The 14,469-nt window shown below is 38.3% G+C and overlaps 1 protein-coding gene across 1 annotated transcript in view; it reads right to left on the bottom strand.

Moving 5' to 3' along the window:
- Positions 1–2,449: 2,449 nt before the first annotated feature.
- Positions 2,450–14,469, bottom strand: part of LOC122940644 (teneurin-4-like) — a 237,218-nt gene continuing 225,198 nt past the window's right edge. The window contains exon 4 of the mRNA XM_044297325.1: positions 2,450–2,793. Within this exon, the coding sequence (XP_044153260.1) occupies positions 2,450–2,793 (344 nt within the window). The remainder of the gene's footprint in view (positions 2,794–14,469) is intronic.

Genomic DNA, 14,469 nt, shown 5'->3' with positions numbered 1-14,469 from the left:
AATTTAATAAATTATTTTTAATGGAATGATTGTTTTGTACTTAAAAAAAAAGTCTAGAAATATGAGTCAGTGTGACTGGAAGCCCAGCCAATCATCTTTTTGATCAAGGTTCAATACTGTGTGATATCCTATTGACTCTCCTGGTGAACTGACTTCTGGCTTACTTATGGATTAATCCTGCAACTGCTGTTCCTGCTAATATTGACTTTCCTTGTAACTGACCTTGGCTTGTCTCTGGATTAACCCCTTGTTTACTGCACTGACCGTGGCTGTCTCTCCTGGTTTTGAACCTGCTTGTTGACTTCTCTTTGCACCCCCTTGGTCATTCTGGAAGGTCTGGTACTAGTGTTCCCACACCAGTTTTTTGTTCCAAGTCGACAGACGTAATCTGGGTATTACAGGCAGTGGTTGTGGAATGACAGTGTCAACCAACGGATTTGACTTTGGCCTAAACCTAAAGGCATTATCCTTGCAGATCCCTGTTTTTTTCACCCTTTAATCCCCATACATGAATCAGATTTTTGCAGCAGGGAATGCACCAGGCCACTATCTCATGGAGTAGTCTCCATGTGGTTCGATGCTGACCTATGGGCCATGAGACACCGGTGCAAAGCACCAAAGGGACAGGCAAATTTGTAGTCAGCAACAGGCCAAGGTCACTTTAGGCAGAGTACATGAAAATTCGAGAAACAGGTCCAAGGTCAGGGCAGGCAGCAAAGGGTCAACTCGGTAATCAGGCATGGGTCTGGTCACGGAGTGAAGGGTCAGAATCCAGGGATCGGACAGCAATGAAGACAATCAGATACAGTACAGTATAGAAGAAACCAGCAGACTAGCAAACCTATTGCTCAGGTAGATAATAACAATAAACAGCACAGCATATACATAAGAAAGTGATAAACACATTAGAAACAGACTTTGCAATTGCACACAGGACCAAAAGAGGGGTTAACCCTTGAAATACTGCAGAATGAGGTGAGGGTCAATGAAGAATATCAGAATAGATTTTCCCCAAAAGTCACACAGGATACAGGTACCTGGGCCCGCTCAAGTAGTGTCGGACCTGCGAAGTAGCTGGGCAGTGGCGGTCATGGCCTGCCGATGTAACACTGGGTCCTTAGCAGTAAAGTCCATCCAACCTCGTGGTGGGCTCTGGTGAAGAACTTTTGGATAGCCTTAGCTTTCTACCACCCTCAGACTGGTAGCAGTTTTGTGGTTCATTGGCTGTGGTCCGGACAGTAACCTTTGTACTCTCTAACGCTTGCCTCCTACTAATAGTGGTGGTGCCCATTTTGATGAAATATGTATGAGAAGTCACTTAGTGTGTAAAACTACAATTAGAGAGTCCTAGTGGTTCATGGTGCTCATGTAAAATGGCTACCCCAATGATAATTATTTGTACGGTCTATCAACATTCACAGAAAAAAGAAAGCCCCTTTGTCCCAAAAACAAACAAACCCCAGGGGCTGATTTCAGGGTGTGACAAACTGGGCATTTGTCCATAACCTTCATGTTATAGGGGCTCCTATGACTTCCTTAGTTTTAATTAAGCTTAAACCCCCTAGTATTACTTAGAGCTGTGTAATGGTATTATTTGGACAGTGAATGGCAATTTGGCTTTTTTCTTCCCTACATTGTTCTCCTGGTATAGCTGCTGCTCATGTCAGTGCACCAACTCCCCAGCTAATGGATAGGTTTTAGAGATCCTTCTCCCATCCTCCTGTGCCTTAGAGACAAGGTCCTCTTTCCTGACTTTGTCTCCTGACCTACTGCTTGCCTAACATGTTTCTAGGATTTCGCTTGCTCTAACTATGGCAAGTCTATCGTTTTGAAGCACTCCATCTGCTCTGACCCATGCTTGCGTGACTACGACTTATGCCTTCAGTCTTGGTACTGCAGATCATGCCTTGGACCCATATGACCTGCGATTTCTGAAGTCCAGATCACTGTATAGGGGCTCAACTCTCATGTGTAGCCTTATGCCAAATCCATAGCAATCCAGTGGGCCACAGCCACCCGGTAGGCCATGTTAACCTAGATCAAAATGGCAGATTGTATGCCCATCATCTACCAGCTACAACTCTGAACTATTGAGCCATACCCCTTGTAAAATTACTATAGCCTTAGGAAAGACCAAAAGTATAGACACTTAAGGAGGGCCAGGGGAAAATTACATGTCAACAGTGAATAGAAGAGGAACAATGGCATTTCTACCAAACATCTACAAACAGCCATCCCAGCACTATTCTGTCAACCAAGTAAAGACCTAATAAAAGCATATTATACATATTTCAAACTCAGAATTAGTGGCTCACACACAAAGGCAATATAAAAATGTGCAAATATAACATTTAAGGCTAGGGTGGGACTGAGGCATGTGCCGTGTCATGAAAGATGAATGCAAAACCAATTTTATCTATGGGATCCCTGATGAGGTTAATCTTGTCTATTACTTGTTGATGGTGGCATCTTCTCCATAGGCTATGTTTATTATATGTGATTCTACTAAAATATGAGATGATGGGGGGTATGACTCACAACTTGTGTTGCAAATGAGTTGCAATGTGTGACTTGGCACTTGTCTCCATCTTGCCTTATTTATAATGGAGCAATAGGAATTGATGTTCTGAATATCAGTCCACCTAGTTGCAGCAGACCTCTCTTTAGCACAGTTTGATCTACCTGTGCTCCTGTGGGTATATCCTGAAAACTGGAACGGTTGACTGTCCCCAAGGACTGTGGTTGGAAAACACTGTTCTAGAGCAGGATTCATCAACTCCACATCTTGAAGATCTGTAAGACAATAGATTTAACAAGTTGGGTGTATAGACTTGGTTTCATGAAGATGTTCATTGCACTTTATACATAAGACTAGAAAGTACTGTTGGGTCCACTGCAACATAAACACATTAGTAGAAAAGTCTTGGCCTCTTATCTGGTGAAGTTTGTAGTTAAATTTTTAAGGTCCAAGAGCTGCCAGATATCTTTCATATCTTTTGTCAACAAGAAGAAAAACATGGCTGCTTTTTTCCCAAAACAACACCACTCCTAATCACAGGTTGTGTGGTATCACAGCTCAGATTCATTCACTTTAGTGGATCTCAGCTGCCATACCAGTAACCGTCCATTGGCAAATCCTGAACAGATTGGTCGTAGACCATTTCTTGGGCAAAAGTCTGCAATTTCCCTCAAAACATATTTGACCTGCTGAACTCCATACGTAGACACCTTAGGTGCAAATTGTCTCCTGGGGAGACTATGTTAGGAAGTCTACCTGTCACAGTGTAGGGAGAGGGGAGGTACATAGAATGACAACAGAAGTAAAATGACCAGAAACTAGGCACCACGGCCAGGGAAATCAAAACGGTCACCACCTAGGAAACCCTAAACCTAGCCCTGACTCCTGTCAGTATGAATAGACCCTGAAGGTGGGAATATTCATACACCGTAAACCTAGGCCCAAGTAACCCTGAATAGCCCTAGGATTAGTGACAGGGTCTGAGACCACTGGTTCCTTCCCAGATGAACGAACCAGCGCCTCCCTGAGGCCTAGTAAACGAGTAATTGGAACAACAAAATACAAAGGGAAGGAAACTTATCTTCAGGAAAAAATGGATGAGCAGGAACTCAGATGAGGACCACACACTAGCTCTTCCAACTCCAGGCAGATAATATCAACTGCATGGTATGAAGTGTGAGTCCAGACTAAATAGAGGAGCAGTAATGACCACAAGCTAAACCTGACACAAGAGGTGTGGTCATTACCAACAACAACACTGCAACAAGTGAAAACACATAGGCTGTCAGATAGCCTAACGTGCAGCCAGTCTCTCAGATCTTCTAACCTCTGTCACAGGAGGGAATGTGACACTACTCATCTGATCCATGTTACCCTGAAAGCAATCCATGGACCATGTTTTTCTAGGTCCTTATGACATAAAATTTTTGGTGCACCCCACCAAAATTGTCCAGACCTATGAAAAACATAATACAGTGGTGCTCAACCCAACATATTGGGTAGACCTCATATGCCACATTTTCTTCTGTAGCACATGAATTTGTCTCTCCCTTGGAGCTCCACATCAGGACCATGAGTGAGACAAGTTTAATTCATAAATTCCGAATACCCTTTAATAGTGCCCTAGGCAGCTGCCCACCTTGCCTAACCCTTGTCCTTGCCCTGACGCTTTAGGCCTTGTTTGGTTATTACGAGCACCCTCACCAATTGTCCATTGCATATACATTTTGATTTAAAAAATAACATGACTTTTTCGAATTGTTCTCTTAATAAAAAAAGTTAAAAAGAAAAAAATAATATATAAAATAATAAAATAAAAATGTGGCAATTTACTCTAAAAAACAGCTTTATTATTGATATCAGCCCGCCATATAATTGTAATTACAGCTAATATCGCAGAAAAATATACAGCAAATTATTTTTCCATCAAATGAATAAAGTGAAGAATAGCACCCAATACCCTGAATCTTCCATTATTTTGCACACAATGATGGATGAGACGTCTTTGTTAGAGATTCCACGGAATAAGGAGTTAGAGAAATGATAGCTGCCATAACAATGTGACCGCAGACAAAAACATCAGTAATAAGTATTAATAATAGTCATTTTGTGTGTTCAATACCAATGTAAGGTTAAAAGTAAAAGTGTGAATATATTGGGTTACTGTAAATTCTAGGATGTTATTACGCTCCCAAGGAGTTTTGCAGCCAAAGATTAGAAACCTTTCTATTTATTGAAAAAAAATTCACATACAAACATTTTCACATCTTCAAGGAGGGGGCAGTATTATAGTAGTTATATTCTTGTACATAGGAGCAGTATTATAGTAGTTATATTCTTGTATATAGGAGCAGTATTATAGTAGTTATATTCTTGTACATAGGAGGCAGTATTATAACAGTTATATTGTTGTACATAGGAGACAGTATTATAGTAGTTATATTCTTGTACATAGGAGGCAGTATTATAGTAGTTATATTCTTGTACATAGGAGCAGTATTATAGTAGTTATATTCTTGTACATAGGAGCAGTATTATAGTAGTTATATTCTTGTACATAGGAGGCAGTATTATAGTAGTTATATTCTTGTACATAGGAGCAGTATTATAGTAGTTATATTCTTGTACATAGGAGCAGTATTATAGTAGTTATATTCTTGTACATAGGAGGCAGTATTATAGTAGTTATATTCTTGTACATAGAAGGCGGTATTATAGTAGTTATATTCTTGTACATAGGAACAGTACTATAGTAATTATATTCTTGTACATAGGAGCAGTATTATAGTAGTTATATTCTTATACATATGAGGCAGTATTATAGTAGTTATATTCTTGTACATAGGAGCAGTATTATAGTAGTTATATTCTTGTACATAAGAGCAGTATTATAGTAGTTATATTCTTGTACATAGGAGGCGGTATTATAGTAGTTATATGCTTGTACATAGGAGCAGTATTATAGTAGTTATATTCTTGTACATAGGAGGCAGTACTATAGTAGTTATATTCTTGTACATAGGAGCAGTATTATAGTAGTTATATTCTTATACATATGAGGCAGTATTATAGTAGTTATATTTTTGTACATAGGAGCAGTATTATAGTAGTTATATTCTTGTACATAGGAGCAGTATTATAGTAGTTATATTCTTATACATATGAGGCAGTATTATAGTAGTTATATTCTTGTACATAGGAGCAGTATTATAGTAGTTATATTCTTGTACATAGGAGCAGTATTATAGTAGTTATATTCTTATACATATGAGGCAGTATTATAGTAGTTATATTCTTGTACATAGGAGGCAGTATTATAGTAGATATATTCTTATACATATGAGGCAGTATTATAGTAGTTATATTCTTGTACATAGGAGCAGTATTATAGTAGTTATATTCTTATACATATGAGGCAGTATTATAGTAGTTATATTCTTGGATATAGGAGGCATTATTATAGTAGTTATATTCTTGTACATAGGAGGCAGTATTATAGTAGTTATATTCTTGTACATAGGAGCAGTATTATAGTAGTTATATTCTTGTACATAGGAGCAGTATTATAGTAGTTATATTCTTATACATATGAGGCAGTATTATAGTAGTTATATTCTTGTACATAGTAGGCAGTATTATAGTAGATATATTCTTATACATATGAGGCAGTATTATAGTAGTTATATTCTTGTACATAGGAGCAGTATTATAGTAGTTATATTCTTATACATATGAGGCAGTATTATAGTAGTTATATTCTTGGATATAGGAGGCATTATTATAGTAGTTATATTCTTGTACATAGGAGGCAGTATTATAGTAGTTATATTCTTGTACATAGGTGCAGTATTATAGTAGTTATATTCTTGGACATAGGAGGCAGTATTATAGTAGTTATATTCTTGTACATAGGAGGCGGTATTATAGTAGTTATATTCTTGTACATAGGAGCAGTATTATAGTAGTTATATTCTTGTACATAGGAGCAGTATTATAGTAGTTATATTCTTGTACATAGGAGGCAGTATTATAGTAGTTATATTCTTGTACATAGGAGGCGGTATTATAGTAGTTATATTCTTGTACATAGGAACAGTACTATAGTAATTATATTCTTGTACATAGGAGCAGTATTATAGTAGTTATATTCTTATACATATGAGGCGGTATTATAGTAGTTATATTCTTGTACATAGGAGCAGTATTATAGTAGTTATATTCTTGTACATAAGAGCAGTAATCTAGTAGTTATATTCTTGTACATAGGAGGCGGTATTATAGTAGTTATATGCTTGTACATAGGAGCAGTATTATAGTAGTTATATTCTTGTACATAGGAGGCAGTACTATAGTAGTTATATTCTTGTACATAGGAGCAGTATTATAGTAGTTATATTCTTATACATATGAGGCAGTATTATAGTAGTTATATTTTTGTACATATGAGGCAGTATTATAGTAGTTATATTCTTGTACATAGGAGCAGTATTATAGTAGTTATATTCTTATACATATGAGGCAGTATTATAGTAGTTATATTCTTGTACATAGGCAGTATTATAGTAGTTATATTCTTGGACATAGGAGCAGTATTATAGTAGTTATATTCTTGTACATAGGAGCAGTATTATAGTAGTTATATTCTTATACATATGAGGCAGTATTATAGTAGTTATATTCTTGTACATAGGAGGCAGTATTATAGTAGATATATTCTTATACATATGAGGCAGTATTATAGTAGTTATATTCTTGTACATAGGAGCAGTATTATAGTAGTTATATTCTTATACATATGAGGCAGTATTATAGTAGTTATATTCTTGGATATAGGAGGCATTATTATAGTAGTTATATTCTTGTACATAGGAGGCAGTATTATAGTAGTTATATTCTTGTACATAGGTGCAGTATTATAGTAGTTATATTCTTGTACATAGGAGGCAGTATTATAGTAGTTATATTCTTGTACATAGGAGGCGGTATTATAGTAGTTATATTCTTGTACATAGGAGCAGTATTATAGTAGTTATATTCTTGTACATAGGAGCAGTATTATAGTAGTTATATTCTTGTACATAGGAGGCAGTATTATAGTAGTTATATTCTTGTACATAGGAGGCGGTATTATAGTAGTTATATTCTTGTACATAGGAACAGTACTATAGTAATTATATTCTTGTACATAGGAGCAGTATTATAGTAGTTATATTCTTATACATATGAGGCGGTATTATAGTAGTTATATTCTTGTACATAGGAGCAGTATTATAGTAGTTATATTCTTGTACATAAGAGCAGTAATCTAGTAGTTATATTCTTGTACATAGGAGGCGGTATTATAGTAGTTATATGCTTGTACATAGGAGCAGTATTATAGTAGTTATATTCTTGTACATAGGAGGCAGTACTATAGTAGTTATATTCTTGTACATAGGAGCAGTATTATAGTAGTTATATTCTTATACATATGAGGCAGTATTATAGTAGTTATATTTTTGTACATATGAGGCAGTATTATAGTAGTTATATTCTTGTACATAGGAGCAGTATTATAGTAGTTATATTCTTATACATATGAGGCAGTATTATAGTAGTTATATTCTTGTACATAGGCAGTATTATAGTAGTTATATTCTTGGACATAGGAGCAGTATTATAGTAGTTATATTCTTGTACATAGGAGCAGTATTATAGTAGTTATATTCTTATACATATGAGGCAGTATTATAGTAGTTATATTCTTGTACATAGGAGGCAGTATTATAGTAGATATATTCTTATACATATGAGGCAGTATTATAGTAGTTATATTCTTGTACATAGGAGCAGTATTATAGTAGTTATATTCTTATACATATGAGGCAGTATTATAGTAGTTATATTCTTGGATATAGGAGGCATTATTATAGTAGTTATATTCTTGTACATAGGCAGTATTATAGTAGTTATATTCTTGGACATAGGAGCAGTATTATAGTAGTTATATTCTTGTACACAGGAGACAGTATTATAGTAGTTATATTCTTGGACATAGGAGCAGTATTACAGTAGTTATATTCTTGTACATAGGAGCAGTTATAAAGTAGTTGTCGTATTGTACATAGAGGGCTATATTATAATAGTTACATTCATAGTGACCAGGGAAAGGGGTTGTCCTACTGAGATGTTTGAAACATATTTTTATTCATTGATTTCCATTTTCTGGCACATGCTTCATGATATCTACTTAGACATACAATACTGGAAGCAACACTGGCAAGATTACTATTACTTATTTTTTATCACTATTAAAAGGGGCCGCAGTATGAGGAGGTTTGTGTTGCTATAAAGGCTGGGGATGACCAGCAGAAGCAAAGAGACAAAAAATTCTGGGCACCAAACTCTAGAGAAATAGAAGTCATCATTGAGGTCTGTGCAGGATGGAGAAGAGATGGAATGTGACTGACATTTGGGAAGATGTCAGTTGTGAGTCACTGGATGTAATTTTTATGTATCCTCTCTGTCACTGCATCTGATCAGTTTTGTATTTTTTTTGTATAGTCTGTATTGTAATAACAACCTGTATAGAACTAGTACTGGGCCACTATGGTCATGGTATGGCAAAATAATTGGTTATATTTGTATTTATATAGTGGTATTTTACATTTGTTACTAACTGAAATAGCATATATACGCCTGTCCTTAAAAGTTAGATTGTGAGGTGTTTCTATTTGACGTTATTAGATATTCTTGTGCTGACAGTGTGATTTACATAATTAAGAAAGTGGCAAGGGGTATGATCAATCAGAGGATCCACTGTCACTTAGGTATCTCAATCCAAAATGCACTTCTCCTTTGGAATTTCAATCCAGGGTCCTCCTTCACTTTGGAATTTTGGTCTAAGATCCACCTCTTCTTTGAGATTTCAATTCAGAATCCACCCCTGCTGTTGGATGTCAATCTACGATCCATCTCTGCTTTGGGATTACAAACCAGGCTCTGTCCCGGCCTTGAGATATTAATCTAGGATCCACTCGTCTTTCAGGATTTCAATCCAGGATCATCCCCTGCTTTGGAATTTTAATCCAGGTTCCACCATGCTTTGTGATTTCACTCTAGGATCCACCTCTGCTTTGGGATTTCAATCCAGGATCCACCTCTGATGTTGGATGTCAATGTAGGATCTATCTGTGCTTTGGGATTACAAACCAGGATCTGTCCCGGCCTTTGGGTACTAATCTAGGATCCACTTCATACTTCAGGATTTCAAACCAGGATCATCCCCTGCTTTGGTATTTCAATCCAGGATCCACCATGCTTTGCAATTTCAATCTTGGATCAACCTCTTCTTGTGGATTTCAATCTGGGACCCACCCCTACTTTTGGACTGTAATCCAGGATCTGTCTCTGCTTGGGATTTCATTCCCGGATCCACCCTGGCTTTGGAATTCCATTCCAGGATCCTCCCTGACTTTGGAATTTTGATCCAGGACCCACCATTGCTTTGGAACTTCAATCCAGGATCCACATCTGATTTGAGATTTCAATCCACGATCCACCCCTGCTTTGAGACTTCGATCTAGAATCTACACCTGCTTTGGGACCAGGTCCAGGATCTGCTTCTGCTTTAGGATTTTACTCCAGGATTCACTCATGGTTTGGCATTCCTCAGGCACCAGGGCCTGGGTCCAAGTTCTACATCAGGCTAAGGCTCCACTTTGACTAGATTGGCCCATCCAAAACTAGAATTTGTTATTCTGAATTTTGAGTTAGCTACAGTCCAATTTTTTCTGTACATTTTCATCATGTTGACCCTACGTGCTGGTTGTACATCAAAACCCTCTACTATCTCTTAAAAAATGTGATATTGCTCCATTTAATAGAGTTTGAGTTGTCCCAGTTTATGTATGTGTACTAGGCAGCCATCTTGCTCTCTGTGTGATATGACTTGTCGTAAATTCTGTTACAGACAATGTCGGTTTTATTTTCCTGTACGCCGTGCATCTGCCCTAGAGGCCTCGAGATCAGAGGTGTCCTCAGATTCTCAGTCGTGTATACAAGATTAAATACGTTTTTTCTTCCCATCGGGCCGGCTGCTGACCATTGCCTGCCACGCGTTCCTCGCATGAATCTGTGGAAAGAGCGTAATAACTAGTGACACTGGCCTCGGGCCTCGCCGCCAGGATTTTTAGGATTCGCATACTGTCCTCTGAATACAAAGACAGAATAGCTGGACCATAATCAATACTCTGCCTCTATTCTTAATTTCATTATGTTAGAATAACCACTGAGTCGGCCGAATGTGACGAAGCGACGCTGTAATGAATTGTATTGATTCAAGGTAAAAGCATCAGATACAGTCAAGTCTGGGTGAAAAGATGGGGGTTGTGGTTGCCTCGTTTAGAGCACATTTGCAATATTTTGTATAGCTGCTTTGTCCTTGACTGCTCCTTCCGCTGAAACAAAAATGTCAAGGAGTATATGGTAGGTACTAGGGGAGCGACTACAAGTAAAATCAAAAGAGGGAATGGTTTTCCAGGTAGGTAGGTGACTGGGTGACCACAATGCTCAACTCCGAGGTCTCCAACATGGCTGACTAGAGTTGCAACTTCCTGTGACCAGTTCTAGTAGGAAGAGCAGCATCGGAGCACAAACTACTGCTCTAACCGCTGCCTGGTTAAGGCTTATACGTGTCCCTCCATTTAGGACCCTTCTCCATTAGCCAAAGCGGAGAGCAAAGACTAAGTCTTGCCTTGAGGACTTCTCTCCAGCTTTGGGGCAATCCCTGTCAGTGTAACATAACACACCTCCTGTGGATGCTCCAGTAGTAAAGAGCAAAAAAATAATAATATAAACACAAATTAGAAATACAAATAAAGGAAGTAAAAGATTTTAAAAAAAGCCCATGCCAACCTAAACTGACTCCTAATTTCCCTACTGTGGATGCTCCAGTAGAAAAGTGTCAAACAAAAAAAAAATATATAGATAAAAAAATATATATATATTTATTCATACTGTATATAACTCTATATACAGAAACACAAACACAAAACAGAAATACAAATTAAAGAAATAAAAGATAAAAAAGTCAATGCCAACCCAAACTGACGCCATAGCAGCCCAGTTCACTTGAGACTATACATATAAGGTATCAAAATGACCGGCACAAGCTAGAGAACCTATTTCTGTGAATTATTTTGGTGTCAATTAGCAAATTTTAATGATAACCATGATTTAATAAAATATGATTTTTAAAAACTGTTTTGTACATTTTCCCAAATAAATAAAAAAAAGGAAAAACAATTTTATTCTAAGAAAGGTATTAAAGGGGTTTTCCAAGATTTTTTTAACTAATAATTTATTTTTAACTCATGACCTCTGGATAGGTCATCAATATCTGATTGGTCGGGGTCCGGGACCCCCGCCGATGAGCTGTTTGAGAAGGCACCGACGCGTCACATGGCAGCTTAGCCTAGGCCATGTGACGTCACATTCATCACATTGCCTAGGTGCAGCTCAGCCCCATTGAAGAGAGTGGAGTTGAGTTGCGATACGACCAGTATACAATGTACGGCGCTGTGTTTGACAAGCAGAGAGACTTTTATTATTTGTTATTATGTAAATGTAGGCTTCCGCGCACTGAGGGGGAGTGGCCGGCACTGGAAAGCGGAAGAGCTAGGCCCCACCCATCTGTGCAATGAGACCCTCCCATGCATAAAGAGTAACGTCTGTTTTCTCAGGAACGCTGCAAGTGATTTGCACATAGCATCATTTTAACCAGCAGGATCAACCCTGCCAGGAAGAACATATAGAAAACCTCCATGCATTTGATGTCCTTGGTCAGATTTGAACCCAAGACCCCTGTGGTGCAAGGCAAAAATGTGAAGTTTTGAACCATTAAGGGCTCATGCACACGACCGTATGGCTTTTTCAGTGTTTTGCGGCCCGTTTTTTACGGATCCGTTGTTCCGTTTTTTGTTTCCGTTGTGTTTCCGCTTCGTTTCCGTTTTTACGTTCCGTTTTTCCATATGCCATATACATTATACAGTGATTACATAGAAAAAATTGGGCTGGCATAACATTTTCAATAGATGGTTCCGCAAAAATGGAATGGATACGGAAGACATACGGATGCATTTCCATATGTGTTACGTTTTTTTTGCGGACCCATTGACTTGAATGGAGCCACGGAATGTGATTTGCGGACAAGAATAGGATATGTTCTATCTTTTCACGGTACAGAAATACGGAAATACTGAAACGGAATGCACAAGGAGACACTTTGGTGTTTTTTTGGCTGAACCATTGAAATGAATGGTTCCGTATATGTACCGCATACTGAACTAAAAAAACGGCCAGTGTACTGAACGCAAAATACTGTCGTGTGCATGAGCCCTATGGCCACTTTGTGCCATTATCCTTGGACAGGACGGCTTCATGCTACTTTCTTCTCTGCACCCCTTGTAGATTGTCACCTCAGGACAATAACCCCCCTTAGGATTTTTAGGAAATTATAAAAAAAGACACCTCCTAGTAGTACCAAACAAAAACACCTCACAATGACTGATGTACTGGTCTCCTGGTGTATGCCAACAGACAGAAGCCGCTTTCCGACAGGACCTTCCATACACCTGAAAATGAGCCCCTACCATAATCCCTAAGCCCTCAGCATCCATTCTCTGCGCCCAGGCCTGACATTAAAGCCAGGAACCTCTTCCCCTTTAAATGTAAACAGAAATTATAAGTGATTGACGGGAAAACAAGTCTCGTTCTGTGCGGCTGCCTCTCGCCGAGCGCAATGTCTCATTCCATCTCTGCTGAGACATTTCCTATAAATCCATTGAAGGTTATAAATAAAATATTTCACATTGATACATGGTAACATATTATTTTCAGCGACACCAAAGATGAGATCAATAAGTGTTCACATTGACCGGCCGGGTGATTTATGGAGACGTTCACAATGTGCTGGCCTGGCGCTATGGATTGACGCGCCAAAAGGTTTTACACATTAACATACTATTAGATAATGAATTAATCATTGGGTTCAGTCACCCTGGGTTGGGATAGATGTAAGGTAGATGGATAGATACTGTTAGGTAGATACTATGAGATATAGATAGATAGATAGATAGATAGATAGATATGAGATAGATAGATAGATAGATAGATAGGGATAGATAGATAGTAGATATGAAATGATAGATAGATCGATAAATAGATAATAGATACAAATAAGATAGATAGTAAAATAGATGGCATGAGATAGATAGATAGATAAATAGATAGGGATAGATAGATATGAAATGATAGATGGATAGATAATGAGTCAGTGGCAGTTTCCAGATGCTTCATTGCAATGACATTGGGTGTTCCAGACCGATTACTTTCTGTGGCCCCTTAATAAGTTCATAAAGACTGTGACCAAGGCTTCATGCACACGACCGTTGTTCTGGTCCGCATCCCAGCCGCAGTTTTGGCGCTCAGATGCGGACCTATTCACTCAGTGTGCTGTCCGCATCCTTTGCTCCATTCCATGGCCCCGCAAAAAAAATATAACATGTCCTATTCTTGTCCGTTTTGCAGACAAGAATAGGGATTTCTACAATGGGCCGCCTGTTCCGTTCCGCAAATTGCGGAAGGCACACGGGCGGCTTCCGTGTTTTGCGGATCCGCAATTTTCGGACCGCAAAAAACAGAACGGTCGTGTGCATGAGGCCTAACTCCAAAGCGGCTTAAAGGGGTTGTCCGGGATCACAGTCTTTTTAACTAACATTAGTATTCACCGTTAAATGTATCTGTAAGGTCCCCCTGAAGGTTCCCAGTTTTTTTTTTCACTCCTCCAGGTCCCCGAAGCTGCGCTCGGTAATGTTTACATTGCAGCGCTCCCTCTATGTCATTTCCTGCCGCACTGCCTTATGGGTCCCGCAAGGCAGTGCGACTCTGTAGATTGACGTCTCGATCCCAAC

Source organism: Bufo gargarizans, chromosome 6 (assembly GCF_014858855.1).
Source record: "Bufo gargarizans isolate SCDJY-AF-19 chromosome 6, ASM1485885v1, whole genome shotgun sequence".
NCBI lineage: Eukaryota > Metazoa > Chordata > Amphibia > Anura > Bufonidae > Bufo > Bufo gargarizans.
Note: the sequence above shows the minus strand (reverse complement) of the source record. Positions and strands in the feature narration are given on the sequence as shown.